We start from the raw sequence: 22429 nt of genomic DNA, 5'->3' as shown, positions 1-22429 counted from the left end.
CCCTCATTATAGGGTAACTCCTTATAAATTTCATATATATATTAAATTTAAAAAAGTTATATGTGTGTGTATCTATGTGGGAGTGTATGCGTGAGTTGCATACACAGAAAAAAATATAAGTGTGTGTATGTGTGTGTACACATACATATGGTGTATATATTTTAGGAAGCTTCTAGAGTAGTTGGTTTCCATATTGCTTTCTTCTTTTGTTTTGTTTTGTTTTTCAAGATGGGGTTTCTCTGCATTGACCGGGCTGTCCTGGAACTCTCTCTGTAGACCAGGCTGACCTTGAACTCAGAGATCCACCTGCCCCTGCCTCCCAAGTGCTGGAATTAAAGGCGTGGGCCACCGCTGCTTTCTTTCTGTTTTTATTGTTAGTTATCCCTCTCTGTACTTACCCCTCTCTTAGCTCTTCCTGATCCATTATCCCCTGCTGTGTGGGCACTGGGAATTGAAGCTGGGTCCTATGGAAGAGCAGCCACTGCTCTTAACTGCTGAACCATCTCTCTACTCCCCTTATTTTTTTAAAGATGACTATTATTATTATTATTATTATTATTATTATTATTATTATTATTATTATTGTGCATGGTGGATAGAAGAAAGGAGTGGCCAGGGGGATCTGGACCTCCAATCTCCTCAAACACTAAACTCACATGCATATACCCCCCCACAGGGATACGAACACACATGTAATTAAAAAACACTCTTAGCTTGGTGTGGTGACACACACCTTTGATCCCAGCACTCAGGATGCAGAGGCAGGCAGATCTGTGTGAGTTTAAGGCCAGCCTGGTCTATACAACGAGTTCCGGGACAGCCAGAGTGACATCGTGAGACCCTGTCTCAAAAACAAACAAACAAACAAACAAACAAATAAACAAGAGAGAGAGAGAGAGAGAGAGAGAGAGAGAGAGAGAGAGAGAGAGAGAGAGAGAGAGAGAGAGATTAAAGACAGATAGTTGTCATGACAGGATGGTGGGGGAGGCCCAGAGGAAAGCTGTGAGAAATCCCAGAAGCCAAAGAAAAATGCTCAACTTTTATATTTTTTCAGGAGATGATGGGAAGTTTTGCAGCACATGATTTAGTGTAGGGTGGTGTATGTGATGAGCAGAATGGGGTGCCAGGCAATGGTTAGGTCGTAGATTAGTTCTAAGACCCACAGGCACAGCTTCAGGGGGACGTGGCCTGATTTCTTTAGGCTGTGAGATCTGGCCTCCTAGAGTGACCAGGTACAGGACCATGATCTAATAGCATATGCATGTACAGCGTGTGTGTGCGTGTGTGCGTGTGTGCGCACATATGGTAGTCAGAGGACAACCTTTGGGAGTCGGTTCTCTCCTTCCATCACGGGTCCCAGGGATTGAACTCGGGTCATCAGGCTGTGTGGCAAGCACCTTCGCCCACTGGAGCCGTCTCCCCAGCTGATTTTCTCCTTTATGAGAGGTCCTTCTGTTGAGGGACCTTTTTCTGGAGAGGCGTGAACACAAGTTCCCCACAGATAGGGCATCGGCAGCAGACTAAAGAATGACTCTATCCAGGTCTAGTTCTGTGAGCCAATGTTTACCTGGAGTTGCTCCTATAGTGTGGGTAAAGGGTTACCCGCAGGAGCATGAACAACTTACAAAAGGACCTTTCTCCTAGCCAACCATTAACAGGCTCGGGAGGCCTCCCCTCCCCTCCAGATGGAACGAACGTTGATGGATCGATCTCATTCCTGTCTCTTCTGGGTAATAACAGCTGCTGGGACTTCAAGGTGGCAGTGGCCCTTCTGGGCCCAGAGTCCTTGCTCCACAGAAGCCTCCTCGTCTGTTGGTGCTTTTCTTCTTCTCTTTCCCCATTTTCTACTCTTCCCCTCCCTGGTTTTTAGGAACTGACAGACCAGAGGAAGGTGACCTGGGGTGTAAGTTCAAGTCTCCCCTTCCCAGTTTGCCCCAATTTATCTTTTGACTTTGCTTGTAATCATTTATCACAGTTGTACATTTATTTAAAATGGTTATGCGGTTGATCTATCCATTTTTTATTGTTTGAGAATTTCTTATGTGTTTATAATGTATTTTGAGCAAACCTCCGTCTCGCCTCCTGGCCCATTCTCTCCTATCACCCCACCCCTTTCCATCCTAACTTCACGCGATCGTTCTTTAAACCCATTTTTAAAAATTCAGAGTTTTGTGTCATTCTTGGAAAGAACCTTCCCGTTCTAGGATTTACATTTTTTTTTTTTCATTGCTAATTTCCCCTTCTGTTTATGGGAGTTCAGGAAGCTCACTTCCCTCTGGAAGGTAGGACTGTTTCTACACATTCAGAGGGTTCTTTGTTACCCCCTTTACAGAGTGGTTGTCGCAGCCCCCCAAGAGGTAAAGGATGTTAACCAAACAGGTGCCCTCTACCAGTGTGACTACAGCACCAGGAGGTGCGAGCCCATTTCCCTGAAAGGTGAGTCTCGGCTCTCCCTCTGGTTCCTGATGGGAGTCTACCTGTGAACACACCTGCTTTCCCAGGCATTAACCTGTAACCTGTTCATCTCTGCTGGGCAGAGAGCACCTGGCTTCCTAGCCTCTCCCTTGTCGACGGACCCCTCAGACAAGCCTGCTAATCTCCTTTTTCATAGTCTACCCTGTGTCTCCCACGCTGAAGTGACTCTTGGCAGCTCTTTTGCTAAAACAATTCATATTTAAATATTTTGTATGCGTGTGGTGCATGCACGTGTGCCTGCAGGTGCATGTGCTCTATGCGCCACCTGTGGAGGCCATCGTCAACATCAGGTGTCGTTCTTGATTGCATGCTACCTTGTTTATTTTGAGTCAAGAGCTCATTGGTTTGCCTAGGTTGTCTGGGCAATGAATTTCTCTCTCTCTTTTTTTAATTTTTATGTTACGTGTATGAATATTCGCCTCCATGTATGTATATGTACCATATGCATGTCTGGTGCCCAGGGAGGTCACAAGAGAGTGTCAGATCCCCTGGAACCAGAGTTACAGACAGTTGTGAGCTGCTATGTAGGTTCTGGGAACCAAACCTAGGTCCTAGAAGAGCAAACAGCACCCTTGACTGCTGGGCCATCTGGTCAATGAATTTCAAGGCTGCTTCTGTCTCCACCCCTCTAGCACTGGGGTTCCAGATGAGTGTGACCTCACCCACTTCATTACGTGGGTTCTGGGGACCCAAACTCAGGCCCTCAAGCTTTCATGATAGTGACTTTACTGACTGAGCCAATGCTCCTGTTCCCAGGTAGACATAAATAGTATATGTTATATCATGTGAGAGAATTATCTCCCTTTCCCTGTCCCCCTCTCCTTCTACCCCTTTCTTCCCCTCCCCCCACCTCTCTGCAAGGTCTCTGCTACCCAAGCTGGCCTCGAACTTGCTATGTAGCTATCGACAGCCTTAAACTCCTGATCCTCCTGCTTCACTCCCAAGTATTGGCATCACCACACGTGGCCTCAAGCTTTGTGCATGCTGGGCCACGCTCTACCGGCGGGGCCACACCCCCATTCCTGAAATTGGGCTTCATTATCACAGTGTCTTTTTTTATCCTTTATTTTTTATTTTTGAGACCAGGTCTTGCTGTGTAGACCAGATTGGCCTCACATATACAGAGATCCTGCTGTCTCTGCCTCCCAGCCACTGGGATTAGAGGTGTTCCTTTCCATGCCTGGCTGACATTTTTTATGTATGTGTATAATATATTTCGATCGTTTCACTCTCTTTACCTTATTTAATCTCCTGCCTCTTCCTGCTGCCTTTACTCCAAATGCTCCCCCACACTTTAAATCTTATCTCTCTTAATTCTATCCATTTGTATGCAAATGACATAATTTCATTGTTCTTTGTGGCCGGATGCGACTCTGTTGTGTAGACTGCATTTTTCTCTCTTCAGTCATCTATTGACTGGCTTCTGTGCTTGGCTATTGTGAGCAAGACAGTGAACACGGGTATGTGTATCTCTCATGTCACTGTTTCATTGTGGCAAGCTTTTTGGTCGGCCACCAGCTCACAAATAATGACACAGAAACTTGTTATTAATTATGAAAGTTGGCCTTTGGCTTAGGCTTGTCTCAACTAGCTCTTTTAACTTAACGTGTTTATATTAATCTATGTTCTGCCACGTGGCAGTACCTCTCTTCCATCGTGTACCTCCTATTTCCTCTCCGTATCTCTCTGGAGACTTCCACCTTTCTTCTTCCCAGAGCTCTCTCTGTCCAGAAGTCATACCTATACCTCCTGCCTAGCTATTGGCCATTCAGCTCTTTATCACACCAGTCACAGCGATACATCTCCACACAGCGCACACATACCCCACAACATCTCACAGCTCTTCTGTGCGTGTGTCTGTCTTCTCAGTGCCCCCAGAGGCTGTGAATATGTCCTTGGGTCTGTCCCTGGCTGCCACCCCAGACCCCTCCCAGCTGCTGGTGAGTTACCCTGGGTCAGAAGTGGGAGGCCTGGGGATGTTGGGGTGGAGGGCTTGCGGAGGGTGGAGGTTCTGTGATGGTGGGCCCGGGGCAGGGGCAGCCCCTTGACTGGCACTCTGCCCCTCAGGCCTGCGGCCCCACTGTGCACCAAGACTGCAAGGAGAATACGTACGCGAGTGGACTGTGCTTCCTGTTTGGCTCCAACCTGCTCAGGCCACCCCAGCAGTTCCCACAGGCTCTCAGAGGTAGGTCATTTTTGGCAGAGACTTGAGGACAGGAGGCAGGGCTGAGAATTGTTTTCAGGCTGTTTTAGAATTAACAGCTCATTACCTCTGCCATATTCTAGTCCTTTGAAGTAACTTAAAAAAAATCGGGGCTGGAGAGATGGCTGTTCTTCCAGAGGTCCTGAGTTCAATTCCCAGCACCCATATGGTGGCTCACAACCATCTGTAATGAGATCTGGCTCCCTCTTCTGGCCTGCAGGGATACATGCAGACAGAACACTGTATACATAATAAATAAATAAATCTTTAAAAAAAAAATCCAGGGCTGGAGAGATGGCTCAGCGGTTAAGAGCACTAATTGTTCTTCCAGAAGTCCTGAGTTCAAGTCCCAGCAACCACATGGTGCCTCACAGCCATTTGTAATGAGATCTGGTACCCTCTTCTAGTATACAGACAGACTGTATACATAATAAATAAATCTTAAAAAAAAAATCCAGCTCTGCTAGGTGCAGTGGCCTACACCTGTGATCCTAACACTCGGGAGGAGGGAATGAGGGTCAGATATTCAAGGTCATCTTCAGCTACAGAGTGAGTTTGAGCTAGCCTGGCCTACAGGAGACTCTGTCTCAAACGACGGAACAAACCTAACAGTGCTTCTCCTACTCAGGAGGAGGGTGGCTGTCTTGGTCAGTACCGCTGTGAAGGGACACTGACCAAGGCAGCTCTTATAAAAGGAAGCATTTAACTGAGGGCGGGCTCACAGCGTCAGAGGGTCGGTCCATTATCATCCTGACAGGGAGCGTGGCGGCATGCAGGCCGACGTGGTGCTGGAGAAGTCGCTGAGAACTGCATCCTGATCTGCTAGCTGAGAGAGAGACCCAGGGCTTGGCATGGGCTTTTGAAATCTCAAAGCCAAACCCAGTGACACACTTCCCCTGACAAGGCCACACCTCCTAATCCTTTCAAATAATGCCACTCCCTGGTGACCACGCATTCAAATCTATGAGCCTGTGGGGGCCATTCTCATTCAAACCACCATAGGGACTATTCAAGTATATTGTTGTCAGTGGTGGGGATGAGTGGCTTCCTAATACAGGCCTGTTTCCTAGGCATTTGCTGATTGAGAAAGAAATTGAGGGGTTGAATAGTCATTTCAAGCCACTTTCCCACAGTGCCTGGCAGCCCCAAGCTGATTATAAAACAGTCTTTTTTTTCTTTTATAACTTTCTTTTCTTCTTCTTTTTTTTTTTAAATTTTTTTTGAGACAAGGTCTCTCTACATATCCCTGGCTGTCCTGAAACTCACTATATAGGCCAGGCTATTCTCACAGAGATCCACCTGCCTCTGCCTCCTAAGTGCTGGGATTAAAGGTGTGTGCTACCATGCCCACTTTTTTTTAAAGCATTTGTTTTATATTTGTGTGTGTGTGTGTGTGTGTGTGTGTGTGTCCCTTATTGTCCAGCTGAGGGCTGACATTTAAAGATGACGTTTCTAATTACTTAACTAATTTCTATTCTTTCCCCCTCTTGCCTAGAATGTCCTCGGCAGGAGAGTGACATTGCCTTCTTGATCGATGGCTCTGGTAGCATCAACCCCAGAGACTTTCAGAAGATGAAGGAGTTTGTCTCAACTGTGATGGAACAGTTCATAAAATCTAAAACCTTGGTGAGGGCTGGTGGGTACCCCTACCTAAGGCTGACAAATTCATGACAACCAGGCTGTTGGATGGACACAAATGTGGGCTTGGATGGTAGTGTTACCTCTCCATGCTCTTCTCTCCCGTGCTGGTTGTCATCTTAGCATTCTTTGGCTCCTTTCAAGTAGGTGGCCCTCATTAATTGATAGGGGGATGAAACCCACAAGTCAGTCTTGCTGAGCTCTAGTATTGTCAAAAAGGTGTACCGTCCGTGTATGTGGGTGGGTGGGTGGGGGTGGGCACTCTCTCTGGTGTAACGCCAGGTGCCCTGTCCCTAGTTCTCTTTGATGCAGTACTCCGACAGCTTCCAGACTCACTTCAACTTCAACGATTTCAAGAAAAAGCCTAACCCAAGGTCACATGTGAGCGGCATAACTCAGCTGGGCGGAAGGACGAAAACCGCCACAGGGATCCTCAGAGTAGTGTGAGTCGACATCTTTGCTTCTGGAGACGGAGACAATGGTACTTTCAGCCAGAGGGAGAAGGGCCGGAGAGCTGCTCAGACAGGGACGGGTGATGTATTTTCCAGAGGGCAAAACTGTTTGAAGAATGTTCATGTAAATACAGGCTGCAGTTAAAATCAACAGTTTAAAGAGGCAGCAAGAACATGGCTGGAAAGATGGTTTGAAACTATTCTGGGTATGTGGCCTTGGGCAGAGTGCTGGCCTAATCAATGGAAGTTGCTGGGATGGACCCTCAACACCGTAAGAAACCAACCAACCAACCAACCAACCAACCAACCCACCCACCCACCAACCAAACCAAACCAAACCAAAACAACAAAAAGATGAAATTAAAATAGGTTAAATCCATGTCGTCATCAAATGCAACTTTCTGGTCAGTGTGGCTAACTGTCCCATGGCAGGTTTTAAGCAGGAGGGAGACATTCTGTCTTTTTTGTTTCTAAGATGGCTTTGCTTTTGGTTTGTGTACAGAGGGGAGTGTGGGGTTGGACAGAGAGTAAGAAGATGAGGTGCAGGGGACATAGGTCGGTTAATAAAGGGCTTGCAATGCAAACCTTAGACCTGAGTTCCATCCCCAGAACCCATGTAGAAAAGCCAGACTCAGTGGCAATTCACTTGGAATCCTAATGCCAGGGAGGGAGGCACAGAGAGGAGGATCCCTGGAGCTTGAAGTGCCAGGACAGTGAGAGACCCTGCCTCAAAACAAGGTGGACAGCTGTTGTTTGTTTTTTCACTACTCTTTACTCTTTGGTGGTGGGGGGAGTCTTCTACCCAGCTCCCAAATGAATCACACACGAAGTCTTATTCTTACTTATATATGCCCAGCCTTAGCTTGGCTTATTTCTAGCTTTTTTTTTAAAAATTTAAATCATCCCATCTACCTTTTGCCTCTGGGATTTTACCTTTCCCTATTTCTGTATATCTTTTCTTTCCTTCTTACTCCGTGGCTTGCTGTGTAGCTGAGTGACTGGCCCCTGATGTCCTCTTCCTTCTTTTCTCATTCCTTCTTCCTCTTTGCTCTTTTTCTCCTACTTATTCTCTCTGCCTGCCAGCCCCACTTATCCTTTCTCCTGCCCATCTATTGGCCATTCAGCTCTTTATTAGACCAATCAGGTGTTTTAGGCAGGCACAGTAACACAGCTTTGTAGAGTTAAACAAATGCAACATAAAAGAATGCAATACATCTTTGCATTATTAAACAAATATTCCACAGCCTAAACAATTGTAACACATCTTAAATTAATATCCACAATAGACAGCTGCTGAGGTATGATATTTTGCCCCATCCCACTTTCTCCCCACAACACATGTGTAGGAAAATGAACTAGAAAGCTTGTATAGTATTCTGGGTAAGATTTAATGATGGACTGAAGAGGTTTTATTTCTTTACATTTTTTTCTATATTTAACAGTAATGAGGAGCCTGCATGTGGTGGTGCAGGCCTGTTATTCAGGAGATAGAGTCAGGGGGATCACCAATTTGAGACCCAGCCAGACTCTGTGTTCGAAACATAAAAACAAAAACAGTCAAACTCAGGCAGCCCCACCTTGACAGACAGAGCTCAGCTGTAGCTGTGATTGGGACTTTGGTGCTGTTTCACGCCGGATGCTAACAACATCTCTGTCTATTTGTGTTTCTGCCATTCTCTTCTCTGTACAGAAGAGAACTGTTTCGGAAAACTAGTGGGGCCCGGGAGAATGCTGTGAAGATCCTAGTTGTCATCACAGATGGAGAAAAATTCGGTGATTCCTTGAATTATGAGGATGTCATCCCTGAGGCCGACAAAGCAGGGATCATTCGCTATGTCATTGGGGTAGGAAATGTAGATATTGGGCCTGGTGCTTCTCTGGAGATTGTCTACTGATGTGTCCTGTCTTCAATTTGCAAATATTGGTAAAATGAAAAGGAGGCAAAGGCCTTTGCTGGGCCATGCACACTGCTAACACATATCTACACCACAATAATACTGTATATATAACAAATCATCCCAAATCCAGTGGCTCAACACTTTTGGTTGTGAGCCTAGCCTTTAACGGCTGGGCCATCTCTCCAGCCCTCAGTAGCTTAATATAAGTCAGCTTGTAATTTGGCCGGATTGTTTTCCTGGTCTCAGCAAGGCTCACATATCTGCCGTTAGCTGCAGGCTGGTGGGCAGATCTACCGACCTTGCCTTTGCTGGATCCACTTCTGGATGACAGTTATGCTTGTCTGCTGGGCAGATGGCCTTGCTGGGGACAAGTTGGTAATTTGGCTCTACTACTCACTGGGTCTCATTCTCCGGTGGCCTCCCCCGGGGATGCCCTTATGAGAAAGGCAGAGAAAGGCGGCAGATGTTGCAGGTGCTTTTGACTAGCTTCTGTTAGCATCACATTTGGTACCAATCATGGGCTGATGCAGAGACAGTGAGCTGGGCAGGACTGTCCATGAGTGGGTGGGTGTGGCAAAATTTGGGAAAAGGGCTTGGGTACAGAAAGAGGTAAAGTGTGAGGATCACCAGTGCCACCGCACTTGCGTGCCACCCTGTATGACATAGAGAAAGGTATGAACTCATAGAATGGCATGTAAGAAGGACCTCCCCCTGTCACAGGGATTCTCTCGGGGCTGGAAAGATGGCCCAGTAAGAGCACTCACTGTTTTTCTAGAGGGCCAGCCCTCGGGGCAGGTGACTCATGACAGCTTGCAACTCCAGCTCCAAGGGATCTGACGCCTCTGGCCTCCAGCCCACATGTACATGGACCCACACAAAGACACATGCATATACACACACATACACACACACACACACACACACACACACACACACACACACACACGCACGCACGCACGCACGAATGCACGCACACGGGGCATGGGGAGGGGAGAATTAAAAGCATAATTTTAAAGAGGATTCTCTTTTGCTGGGGATGTCAGGCCCCTACCAGAAGGAATGGCGGAACAAATGGATGACAATCTGCACACCAAATTGCTCCCTGTGGTGCACAAACCTGACTGTCCCCAGCAGCCCTGTTCTAAGTGCCTTCTGGTGAACTCTTTATTTGACAGAAGTTTCAGATTCCTTTGTTCAGAATTGTCTTTGCTAGATGCCGCTGCTACCATCGGAGCACACACAGTCTAGCTTCTGCTCTTTGGAAACAGGTGGGAAATGCCTTCAACAATAAGAAATCCCGCCAAGAGCTTGATACCATCGCGTCTGAGCCAGCTAATGATCACGTGTTCCAGGTGGGCAACTTTGAGGCTCTGAAGACCATTCAGAACCAGCTTCAGGAAAAGATCTTTGCCATTGAGGGTGAGTCGGCCCAGTGCAGACCAGCAGTTCCTACTTAGCATTCCCACCCCACCTCCGCTCTCCCTCTGCCACTCGGGTCTGACTTGCTCCCTTCCTTCGAAAGAAGCAAAGCTAGATTTTTGACTCTAATTATCAAATCTAGGCTATAGGAAGATTAAACTGTAGCATGGTGGATTCAAATCCTACACAATAATTTTCCAAGAATGTGTATGTGCGGTGAGCCCTGATTTCCTGGCATGGCTCCTCTGCCTCGAATAGTGTGTGGTACATAGAAAGTGTCTAATAAATATTTATCAAGTACATTTACAAATTAGAGACTTTTTTTTTTGAGGGACACGTTTTTGAGGTAGAGTTTCATCTTGTAGCCTATGATGATCTTGAGCTCTTGGTAATCTCTTGCCTCAGCCTCTTTGTGTGTGCTACAACACCTGACCACATTAGGGCATTTCATGTATAACCTGGATGACGGCTTCTGTGGAAAAGTTGGGAGGTTAGATACCTTCAGAACGCTATTCTTCCTTGAGAAAAGGAAGGTCGCTGAAGGCCTGCCATTCCCGGAAGGTGCACGTGTTCAACATGGGCGCCTCCCTTTGTCTGGCAATGATAGCATTTGGGTATTTGGTCCACGCTTTTCTCCTTGCTTTAACGCAGAATGTTTTCTTCCTTGTAGGCACTCAGACAGGAAGTTCCAGCTCTTTTGAGCATGAGATGTCTCAAGAAGGCTTCAGTGCTACCATCACCTCTGTGAGTGGCTTAAACTGGGGGTGAAGATGGGGCACAAAAAGAAAGAAGAGGCGCAAGGGTTTGGGGGCTTTTCTCTGTGGCAGGTTCTCATGGGGAGGCTGTTTGACAGGCATCACTGGCCCTTTCTTTCCACACTCTCAGTCCTGTTGTGCTCCCATCCCCAGAGTGGTCCCTTGCTGGGCACTGTGGGGAGCTTTGACTGGGCAGGTGGAGCCTTTCTGTACACCTCGAAGGACAAAGCCACCTTCATCAATACAACCCGAGTGGATTCAGACATGAATGATGCTTACTTGGGTAAGTGAGGAGGGCAGGAGTTGCTCTAGGAAGGGGTCAAGATGTGATGTCACTCAGCTGACATGGATGCTATTGGCTCTTCTGTTGGCCCTTGGGACAGCTGTAAGGATTAAAAAAAAAATCTAAATTAAGTTTGGTTATGTTCATAATAGTTAGCCCAACACATCAGGCATAGGGCTGCTCTACTGCCCTACTTAAGACTGGGCCTGCATTGTGGAAAGGGGGGCCAGATCTTCAATGGAAAACACTTTGCCTATTGAAAGCATTCTTTTTAGGTTATGCTTCTGCAGTCATCGTGAGGAGCCGGGTCCAAAGCTTGGTTTTAGGGGCACCTCGATATCAGCACACCGGCCTGGTGGTGATGTTCAGACAGAATTTCGGTGCCTGGGAGCCCCAGGCTGACATCAAGGGCAGCCAGGTAAATATAGAGTGTGTGAAGCATAAACATGCAGAGGTGCCTAGGAACTGAGAGTCTAGGGTAGACCAATGGCATGTGTGGTGGTCTTTGCAGAGCTCTATGTTAGAGTCCCAGGTCAGCTTTGCATCTGAGATTGTCCTGCCTTTGGCTTTTCTTTCTTGTGTTGTGGTACTGGGGTTTGGACCCAGGGCTGGGCAAGTGCTTTACTGAGCTGTATCCCCAGTCCTACCCTCAGTATTTCCAGCAATGACTAGTAATATTTGACCTTCATAGAGTTTTCTATGACTACTTGTTTTTTTGAGCTGCCATTCAGTCAGGACATAACCAATACAGCGACATTAGGTATTAAAATACTGAAAGCATTCCATGTCTGTTGATGGGCTAGGGTGATAACTGAGACGTGAATTTGATGCCCAGAACCCACATAAAAAAACTGGGCATGGTGGCATGCTTGTGAACCCAGAGCTGGCAAGGTGGAGACAGGGGCATCTCCTGGGGTTCCCTGGCCAGCCAGCATACCCTACTTGGTGAGCTCCAGGCCAATGAGAGACTGTATCAATAAACAAGGTAGATAGTTGCTGAAGAGTGGTTATACCAGGCTTTTCCTTTGGGACCACCAACCAGCTCCCAAATCATGACACAGAGTTAGTTAACAAGTTAACTTCTTGTTAGTTATGAATGCTTGGCCTAGCTTAGGCTCTTTTCAGGCCAGGTCTTTTAACTTAAGTTAACCGGTTTCTCTTTATCTACCTTTTGCCTCGGGGCTTTTATTTTTCTTTCCTTCTGTGTATCTTACTCTCACTGCTTCTCATGTCTGCTGGCTGGCAGCTGCCTGGCTTCTGGCCCCGGGTATCTCCCTTGTTCTCTCCTCATCCTTCTCTCATCTCTCCTTTTGAGCCTAGATTTCTTCTCCTCTTTATTCTTTCTGCCCACCAGCCCTGCCTATCCTTTCTCTGCCTACCTATTAGCTGTTCAGCACTTTATTAGACCAATCAGGTGCCTTAGGCAGGCAAGGTGAAACAAATGCAACACATCTTTTTATAATTAAACAAATGCAGCATAAACAAGTTTAACACATCTTTACATTGTTAAACAAATACAGCATAAACAAATGCAACACACCTTTACACAGTTAAAGTAATATTCTGCAGCATAAACAAATGCAACATCTTGTATAATATTAGGGGGACCAGCTTTAATATTATACATCCCAAGGGCTCAGGAGAGAGAACTACAAACGACAAGGACTATTTTCGGGAAATAGAATCTCAGCACACCGAGCTCTATAGTCCACTTGCTTTAATTCCTCTGGGATAACATCCTACATACACAGCTTCAGTTCTGTTCTCGTGCTTAGCTCCTTTCTTGCCTGATTTCTCTCTATATTCATCTACTGCTCCCTCTAAGTTCTATCTTAATTCTCTCATTTTAATTCTGCCTCATCTAGGTCCTTTTCACCCATTCTTACCCAGCTAGGACTTCCTTGTCTGACTTCCTCATCTTCCATCTCATCCTAACATACTCTCTGGTCAAAATCCTCCTTATCCCTCTTCGTTCTCTGTCTCTAAGTCCTCCCCAAGTCTCTCAGGAGTCCAGTTATAAACCCAGGCAATAGTAAGCCCCTGGTTGAACAAGGTCACCAGGCTTGAATTCTACGGGGTCATAAAGGCAGGTAAGAATTTTCCTCAGGCAGTGACCACCAGGCTTCCAGGGTTAAATGAAGGGATGATAAGAATCACATAGAGGGGCAGTAATTGTTAATTATCATTTGCAACCCAAAAGGGAAGTGACTAATGGGGAAATGAATTAACTAAAGGCTAAATTTGGGTAATATCTAAGAAGAGGGATCTTATGTGCTCAACTATAACCTCAAACATGATTGGTAGAAAATGTTAAGAATGTATAAGTTGGTAGGTCAATGGGAGAAAATAAAACTGCTTTCCTTTTTCCTGTGGCTCCTATCTGTCCAAGCTATCTGCTGTTTTTCTGCAGGGTGGGGGAAGTGTGCTCGGTCGCTAGGCAACCTGTGTACAGCTAGATGCCTCTGGTGATAGTTAAAGGGAGATCTGGAACTAGAGGAAAGATTTGGGAAAGGAGGAAGTTAAGCTTAATTGGCACATCTGCCCGGCCTTCTCAAACAGGTAGTCTGGATGTTATGCCCAAATCACCCCTAGAGAGACCACCAAAGACCAAGGATGTCCAGAATGCAACAGCAAGGTTTATTGTAGGTGTACAAGCCTGGCAGGAACTTGTCTCAAGCACTCACTCATCACAGTGCAGTGAGGCAGGGAGGAGTTCCCTTTCTTTGTGAGGCTTGCTTTTTAAAGGCAAAAACCATGAGTCCCTCTAGGTTCTGGGGGAGTTAGTACGGATACAATTCTAATTGGCTAAATCTTCCTGAGCCTCCAGGTTATTTTATTTTAGTTTGTCCATTTGCTCTGTTAGAACTTTTACAGCCCATCTCCAGAGCTGAGAGGTGCCATCTCCGGTGGCGTTGGGACATCCTGTGGTTAATCAGTCACCGCCAAATGGCCTGGCTTTTGTCTGGCATTTGGGGCACTCTTCTGTTAATTAGTTGTTACCAGATGGCTATTCCTGACTTTGTACTTTTGAGTTCCTGGGTCTGGCGCCGTCATTTCTGGGAGCTTGAAACTGGTCTGGGTCTATCTATAAGATATCTTTGTCTAAGCCTCCTTCTTCGTCTTAGAGAATAGAGTGAGGGTCTTACATGGATACTTAAGTCTGTTCTTAGAGAGTACAGAGGTATCTCTGATAAGGTACTTTCCTCCATCTGGGGATGGACCTGGCCAGATGCTGCCAGTGACAATAATTATAGGGAGTCTTGAACTGGGGTTCTGGCTGAGCATAGCTGTCAGCGCAGAAGGTTATCTAAATATTCCTAGGAGTGGTTAGGTAAGGAGTTAGAGGTCTATAAAGTTAGTAAGGCTGTAAGAAAGGAGGGTCCAAGCTAAATTGTGTAAAGCTATTACTTAACATCCACCTGACCTAGGCACTGTCTCCTTGTGGAATTTACCTTAAATCAAGAGACTTGCATGTGGACTGTTATTACTGCTAGTCCTTGAAAGTGGGTAAGGGAGATATCTGATTCCAGAGAAAGCCTTTCCTGAGGCTGTTCTCCAAATACCTTGAATGTGTATGTCCAGAGAGTGATCAGTCCACACTGTTAGCCTTTCTTAGGGAAAAATCAATTGGGAAAACTATGAAGGCACACATGATTTTCATAACAGAAAATAGCTGATATATAACAAGCCAAGTAACACCAAAAGCTCCTTGGAATTTGGCTTCCTCTGAAGGAATTCCTTGATCCCTCCAGGTAGTGACTTTGCCATAACCAGCTGAGTTCTTAAGATATATCCCTGCAGCCCGCAGCAGTAACATATCATTGCTTAGTTAAAACAATATTCCTCAACAAATGACCCCTGAGGTTGCCCTCTGGCTTACACACACACACACACACACACACACACACACACACACACACACACGTGCCCCCATACACATTAAAATACTGAAGTAATTCCATATCTGTTGATAACTGGCTGTGGCTCTAAGATGCCTCAGATAGACCAACTGATGTCAGAGTTCCTGGGGAAATGTAAGAGACCCAGAATAACCAAAAGAGTCTTGAAGAAGGAGACCACTTCCCAATCCCAAATTTACAAGACCAGGTATGGTAGTGCATGTAGAAAATCTTAGTATGTGAGAGGCAGGAGGATTGCATGTTTGAGGTCAGATTAGGCTACATAGTGAGTTCTAGGCTAACTTTGGCTATATTGTTTGAGACTCAGCCTCAAAACCCCAAATAAAACAACAGCAAAACCAATTACACATCTCAAGTGTACAAGTAGATAGAGATGAAAAGCAGGTTAATTGTCACCAGTGGATGAAGTGGGGGGATGCTGGGAATGACTATCCAATGTAAGGTTTCTTTCCAGGGACAGTGTTCTGGCTTTAGAGCCGATGGTTACAAAACATAAATATGCCAAACACTACTAAGTTTTGTACTTTAAAACAGATAATTTATGTTATGTAAACCATTTTGAAAAAACTCAATGTAATTCGTCACAAAAACAGGGTATAAGAGCTGTGTAGTCACCTTAGTAGATACAGAAACAGAACCTGGCTGACTCTGACATCTTTTCACAACTGAAAACCCAGTGAGTTGGGGGGCCAAAGGGTGTGTCCTTAACTTGAAAGGGTCCTTTACAAAGTCTCCAGCATGCCTTGTGCTTGAAAGTGGAGGGGAATGTTTCGTCTTAAAACTGTAAATAAGGTGACTACTACTCTTACTATTTTTTTTAAGTACACAAGTGTATTGTTGAGCTATTTATGGAATTAAAATCATATTCCTCACAGCAGTGCCCAGAGGCTTGGAACTTAGTTGATTTTAGGTCCAGTCAAGTTGACAACTGAGGTTAGTCATCACATCATCTATTTTTGTTTTTGTTGTCTGCATTTTGAGGTCTAATAAAGAAACCTAGCCCTGCTCATATCAAGGTCCTAAGTGTTCCTTTATGTTTTCTTCTAGTAATTTCATAGTTTAGGCATTACATTTAGGTCTTCAGTACATTTAGAATTGACTGAGGTAAGGGGTTTAGTTCCATTCTTCTGCACATAGTTTCTCAAGTGATAACATTTATTAAACGAATATTCATTTTATATGTCTCCTTGGGGCCTTTGTTGAAAATCTGTTACCTGTGAGAATGTGGATTTCTGGGTTGGTTCTGCATCCATCCCCCTGGCTTATTGTTATTTATATTCTGATGTCATGCTGCTTTCATTACAGAAGCTTTTTTTTTTCATAGATTTAGATGGAAGTTTCTGTCCTGCCAGCAACTCCCAAGATAAACATACTGAGACTTAATATTACTTATAAATGCTTGGCCAATAGCTCAGGCTTGTTATTAATGAGCTCTTACAACTTAATCCATTTCTATTAATCTATGTGCTGCCCCAAGGCTTGTGCTTTTTACCTCTATCCCATTTTGTGTGTCCAATTTGTTCTCCATCTGGCTTGCAACTCTCTGACTCTGCCCTTCCTCGTCCCATCATTTACAGTTTGGCTTTCTCGCCTAACTTTATCCTGTTCAGCTATTGACCAGTCAGCTTGTTTATTAAACCAACCATAGTGACATATATTCACACAGTGTATAAAAGGATTATTTCATAACGCGCGCGTGTGCGTGTGTACACACACACACACACACACACACACACACACACACACACATTTTGAGTCAGGTTCTTCCTATTCAGCCTGGGTTGTCTGTGACGATGATCCTCTTGTCTCTGCCTCCCAAGCTCTGTGATTACAGGTATGTGCCCATACCAGGTATGGCAGACCTATAGTATAGAATTGTAGTACCTTCATCTTTCTTCTTTGTGCTCAAGATTGTTTTGATATTTGGGGCTTTTTTAAATTTCTTATGAATTTTAGAATTTAAAAGAATATTTTTATTAAAACTGCCATTTTATTTCAATGTAGACTAATTCTTCTAATTCATAAACATGGGATGCCTTTTTATTTTTTATGTTCTTTTTTTCTATTTTTCATTCTAAAGAGCCTCCATTCTGTGCTTCAAATCATTCCCAGGGTTTTGTTTTTATTTGTTTGTTTGTTTGTTTTTTTTGAGATAATGTCAAGTACCCCAGGTTGGCTTGGAACTTTCTATGTAGCTGACAATGACCTTGAATTTCTCATCCTCTTGCCTCTTCCAAGTGCTGGTATTACAGGCATGTACCACCAGGATTACAGGCATGTACCACCAGGATTATGGGCATGTACCACCAGGCTCCACTGGCATGGTGCTGGAGTTTTCTCCATGCTCCGTGAGTGCTTTATCTTCTGAGCTGTATCTACAGACCTTTTGTTAATTTAAAAAAAAATTATTAAATGTGTGGTTTGTGTAAATGTGTTCAGATGCCCATGGATACCATGGATCCTAGGAGATGCCCTAGAACTAGAGTTACAGGTGGTTGTGAACTGTCCAGTGAGGGTGATGGGAACTGAATTCAGTTTCCTGTGGAACAGCAGCAGGTGCTTTTAACTGCTGAGCCATCTCTCCAGCCCTGGACCTATCATTTTTTGGATGGCTGTTGTAAATGGTATTAATTTCTTCACAATTGTTTTCTGATGGTTCTCTATTGGTACCTAGAATGCTGCTGCTTTTATATATTGATTCTGTATCCTTTAACTTTACCAAATTATGTGCTCTAACAGTATTTCTGATGGAGTCGAGAATAATGTCTCTAAGTTTTGCTTCCTGCTGTCCTGTCTGGATGCCTTCCTTTCTGTCTCTTGCTTAATTTCCGTGCCTTAATTTCTGTCTTCTTATACTGTGTTGAGCAACAGTGCTGTTCAGATCTTACAGAAAACTTCTTAAAGAAAAGTTTCTTACTATTCAGGGTGGTGTTTGCTTTTGGTTTGTCATAGATTATGTATATGTGTGTGTGGGTGGGGTGGGGTGGGTGTGTGAACTCACTCTGTAGACCAGGCTGGCTTTGAACTCAGAGATCCACCTGTCTCTGCCTCTCAAGTGCTGAGATTAAAGGTGTGTGTCACCACTGCCCACCAAATTATTTTTATAACTAATTTATTTAGAATTTTATCATGAAGAAATGTTGAATCTTATAAGATGGTTTCTTGCCTGCCCTGAAATGATCACACAACTTTTCCTGTTTGGTCTAGAGATGTGATATATCACTTTATTGGTGATTTCCCCCACCTCCTCCCCTGCTTCCTCTCCTCCTCTTTTCTTTCTTATTCTTCATCTCTTCCCTCCTTTGCAGTATAGCTTCATGGACACTCGGCAGATACACCACCACATCTCATCTGTGCCACTGGACCCAGAGTACCATTTGGAAATGAGCTGTTGGGTTGACTCTGTTAACACTTTATTTAGAATTTTTTTTGCAGCTGTATTCACAAGGGATGCAGTCTGTGTTTTCTTTTTGTTGTATGCTTGTCTGGCTTTAGTATTAGTGTAATTCTGGCTTTATCAAATGACTTTGGAACTATTCCCTCTCTTTTGAGCTTCGGATACCTGTAATCCTTTTACAGGTGGAGGCTCAGGAGTTCAAGGCCAACCCGAGCTACATGAGACTCCACCTCAACTCCAATAATGGATGCTCTTTAACTCTTTATGGAATGGAGCAGTGAACCACGGGTTTCTCTTTGTTGGAAGTCTTTTTTTTTTTATTTTAAATTACCGATTCACTCTCATTCCAAATTATTGGTCTGTTCAGGTTTTCGTTCTCTTGATGAACTGTCTTCTCTGTTATCATGATTCTGTCTCTAAGGCAGGCTGACATGAGGTCCGTTTTGTCTGACAGGAGTCTGTGGTATCCTTCTCTTTCATGGTCATTGTTTACTTGGAGTAGCTTTTTTTTCTTTTTCCTTCACTTTCAAGCTATGCCCATAAATCTGCACCTAAAGGTCTAATTTGGGTAGCCAGTAAGTGAACTTATAAAACCCATCCAATCAGGCCTGGAGAATTGACTCATCAGTTAACAGTATTCATTGCTCTCGCGAGGACCAGTTTGACTCCCATCGCCCACATGGGGCTCACAACAATCTGTAATTCCAGTTCAGGGGGTGTCTAGTGTCCTCTTCTGGCCTCCATAGGCACCAGACACACATCTAGTACACAGACACACGCAGACAAAATACCTATATACGTAAAATAAAATAATCTAACAAGCAAAACAAAACAAAAACTCCAAACCCATTCATGGGTTCCGTGTTCTGGTTAAAGAGTGTGGTTGAACTGTACTTGGCACAGTGTTGGTGAACACTCCTGTTTTGTTCACTGTCTTCTGTTCTGTAGTTCCTGCCCTCCATTCTGTTTCTTATTGTCTTGTTTGCCTTTGATCATTTTTTTATAGTTATATATTTTGATTTCTTTCCTCTTTGTGTTTCTGCCACAGATTTTTCTCTGTGTATCCGAGGCTGACATAAGACATCTTATAGTTAGAGCAGCCTATTTTTAACGGATGACAATTTCATGCACATTAAAATAAACTACCTATTAATAGCTTCTTCCGCCACTTTCTATGTTGTTATTGTCACAATGATGAACTAATATTCAACAAAAGTGCAAAAAAATGTAACAGTGAGACTTTTCAGCAAACGGCAGTGGAGCTGACAATCCAAAGCAAACCATTTTATCACACGTCATACAAAACTGATCCAAAGAACAGTCAATTTCTTATGAGATTTAACATCCAGTCACCACACTAGCAGTGCAACTCAGCATTACTGAGGAGAAATGGAGACAGATATACAGATATGCACATGGAAATCTCTGTGCAAATGCTTGCCATTGCTCTGTTACCGATCATGCCAAACTGGAGGCAATCTGGATGCCCTGAGCCAGAGGGTGGAATAGCCAACTGTGGCATGCCCCTGCAGTGGGGTGCTCACCAGCATTAGGAGTGGGTTACTAATGTGTGCAAACAATATGGATAGATTTCAAGTGAACTATTCCAAGTGAAAGACGAAGTCTAAAGAGTCTTCCTACTAGGTAAGCCATTCTTAGAGCATAGAAAAGAACAGCTCAGACACAGGGGCAGGAAACACATGTGTGCTTTCCGGGGACTCCCAACGGGGAAGAACCAACTGTGAGGCACCATGAGGGGTTCCTTATCCTGATGGTGGTCATGATTATATGACTGGATGCTTGTCAAAACTCTAAAACTATATACTAAAACAGTTGAATTTTATTTTATGCAAAATTCACCCCCCATAAACCTGACATAAGAAAACGCCACTGACTTCAGGACAAAGCTTCAGTGCCTTCCTGGGTGGCCAGTGAGTCTCCTGCAATGGTGTGTGTGGGTGGGGTGGGGCAGAGACTGGTGTCCTGAATCCTCTGTGCTTTTCCTTCCAGGGGAGTCTCCTAGTTTGAAACCTGCAATACATCCCTGTCTAACTGGTCCTTGATCTTCTTTCTGCATTACTATGCTGAGAGGCCTTGAAGGCACTGTGTCTGCCGCCCAGTCTTGTGCTCAGCAAACAAGTCTTTGTTGAATGAATGAGTACGTGGACGATAAATGGCTGAGTTCTATGAATAAATGTTGCATGCTTAAATTGAGCATTTTAAAAAGACATTTTTCCTTGTAGGTTAACACAAAACTTTCTGGGTAGCAAGTTTTTTAGTACTGGGGACTAAACTACTCAGCGCTTTAAGAATATAGGACAAGTAATTTACCACTGAGCTATACCTCCAGCCTTGTAATTATAATTTTAATCCAATCATATAGATTATGGCCAAATTAGACTTTATCCTTTGTCCCTACAAAGAATTCTAATCTAAAAGGGTACCATGTCTACTCTTCTAGATATTATATTTGTGTTCTCCAATGTATCATCTTCTTTGCTGCCTTAGTAATTTCTCTGAAATACCATTTGGATTAAATCCAAGTTTACTGCTCACTGACTTAATGATATACTCCTCTAGCTCACAGTGTATTCAATTGATTGGGCTGGGGATGTAGCTCAATGGTAGACCAGTTGCCTAGCATGCCTGAAGTCCTGGATTTCATCCTTGACATTCTCTCTCTCTCTCTCTCTCTCTCTCTCTCTCTCTCTCTCTCTCTTTCTCAAAATGTATCATGAATCATGTCTTAGTCACTGTTTTGTTGCCATGAAGAGGTACTGCAACCGCAGTGGCTCTTATAAAAGAAAGCGTTTACCTTGGAGCTGGCTTACAATTTTAGAGGTTTAGTCCATTATCATCATGGCGGGGAGCATGGTAGTACTCAGGTCTCTGGAGTAGTAAGAGAGAGCTACATCTCGATCTATTGGCTGAGAGAGAGAAAGAAAGAAAGAAACACTGGGCCAGATGTGGGCATTTGAAAACCTCAGGGCTGGAGAGATGGCTCAGAGATGCTCTTCCAGAGGTTCTGAATTCAATTCCCAGAACCACATGGTGGCTCACAGCCATCTGTAATGAGATCTGGTGCCCTCTTCTGACGTGCAGGCATACATACAGGCAGAACACTGTATGTATATAAAATAAATCTTAAAAAAGAAAGAAAGAAAGAAAAAGAAAGGAAGGAAGGAAGAAAGAAAGAAAGAAATCTCAAAACCCTCCAGGTATGGTGGTGCACAGGGTGGGGTTGGAGGAGGGATCTCTGTGTTGCAGGCAGATCTCTGTGTGTTCAAGACCAACCTGGTCTACAAAGTAAATTCCAGGACAGCCAGGGTGACACAGAGAAACCCTGTCTTGAAACAACAACAAAGAAAGAAGAAAACCTCAAAATCCACCCCCAGTGACACATTTCCTTCAACAAAGCCATGCCTCCTAATCCTTCTAACACTATCAAAGAGTTCCATTCCCTGGTGACTAAATATTCAAATATATGAGCCTATAGGGGCCATTCTCATTCAAACCACCACAAATATCATATACAAAACCATATCTTCTCCACATATTTTCCCCAGTAGTCATGATCTCGTTCTCCTCCTTCTTCTTTTCAAGACAAGTCTTATGATCTATCCCTATGCAGCCTTGAACTCCTGATCTTCCTGCCTCTGCCTTTTGAGTGTTGGTATGTACTACCATGTCTGGCTATGGACTTCTTCATAGACAGGAGACTCCCAGGCTCTTCATAGGTGGGAAGAGGAATGTGGTCTTTGCCCCTTCTCTTTCAGATTGGCTCTTACTTCGGGGCCACCCTCTGTTCCGTGGACATGAATGATGATGACAATACCAACTTGATCCTCATTGGGGCCCCTCATTTCTACGACCAGACCCGAGGAGGCCAGGTGTCAGTGTGTCCATTGCCTAGGGGGGTGAGTGATGGGCCAGGTGGGGCTGGGTGTGAGGTGGACAGTTGCCGGGGCTTTGGGTCTGTCACTGTTTCT

The 22429-nt window shown here is 44.5% G+C and overlaps 1 protein-coding gene across 1 annotated transcript in view; it reads left to right on the top strand.

Moving 5' to 3' along the window:
* The window catches only part of Itgam (integrin subunit alpha M), a 47457-nt gene that overhangs the window by 3340 nt on the left and 21688 nt on the right, over window positions 1-22429 (top strand). The window contains exons 3-13 of the mRNA XM_059250758.1: window positions 2333-2436; window positions 4345-4415; window positions 4543-4660; window positions 6174-6304; window positions 6614-6759; window positions 8459-8612; window positions 9935-10085; window positions 10756-10829; window positions 10994-11123; window positions 11399-11541; window positions 22217-22357. Of these exons, the coding sequence (XP_059106741.1) occupies window positions 2333-2436; window positions 4345-4415; window positions 4543-4660; window positions 6174-6304; window positions 6614-6759; window positions 8459-8612; window positions 9935-10085; window positions 10756-10829; window positions 10994-11123; window positions 11399-11541; window positions 22217-22357 (1363 nt within the window). The remainder of the gene's footprint in view (window positions 1-2332; window positions 2437-4344; window positions 4416-4542; window positions 4661-6173; window positions 6305-6613; window positions 6760-8458; window positions 8613-9934; window positions 10086-10755; window positions 10830-10993; window positions 11124-11398; window positions 11542-22216; window positions 22358-22429) is intronic.

The sequence above is a fragment of the Peromyscus eremicus genome, chromosome 1 (genome assembly GCF_949786415.1).
Source record: "Peromyscus eremicus chromosome 1, PerEre_H2_v1, whole genome shotgun sequence".
Lineage (NCBI taxonomy): Eukaryota > Metazoa > Chordata > Mammalia > Rodentia > Cricetidae > Peromyscus > Peromyscus eremicus.
The sequence above is the reverse complement of the archived record's forward strand: the minus strand, read 5'-3'. Positions and strand labels throughout refer to the sequence as shown.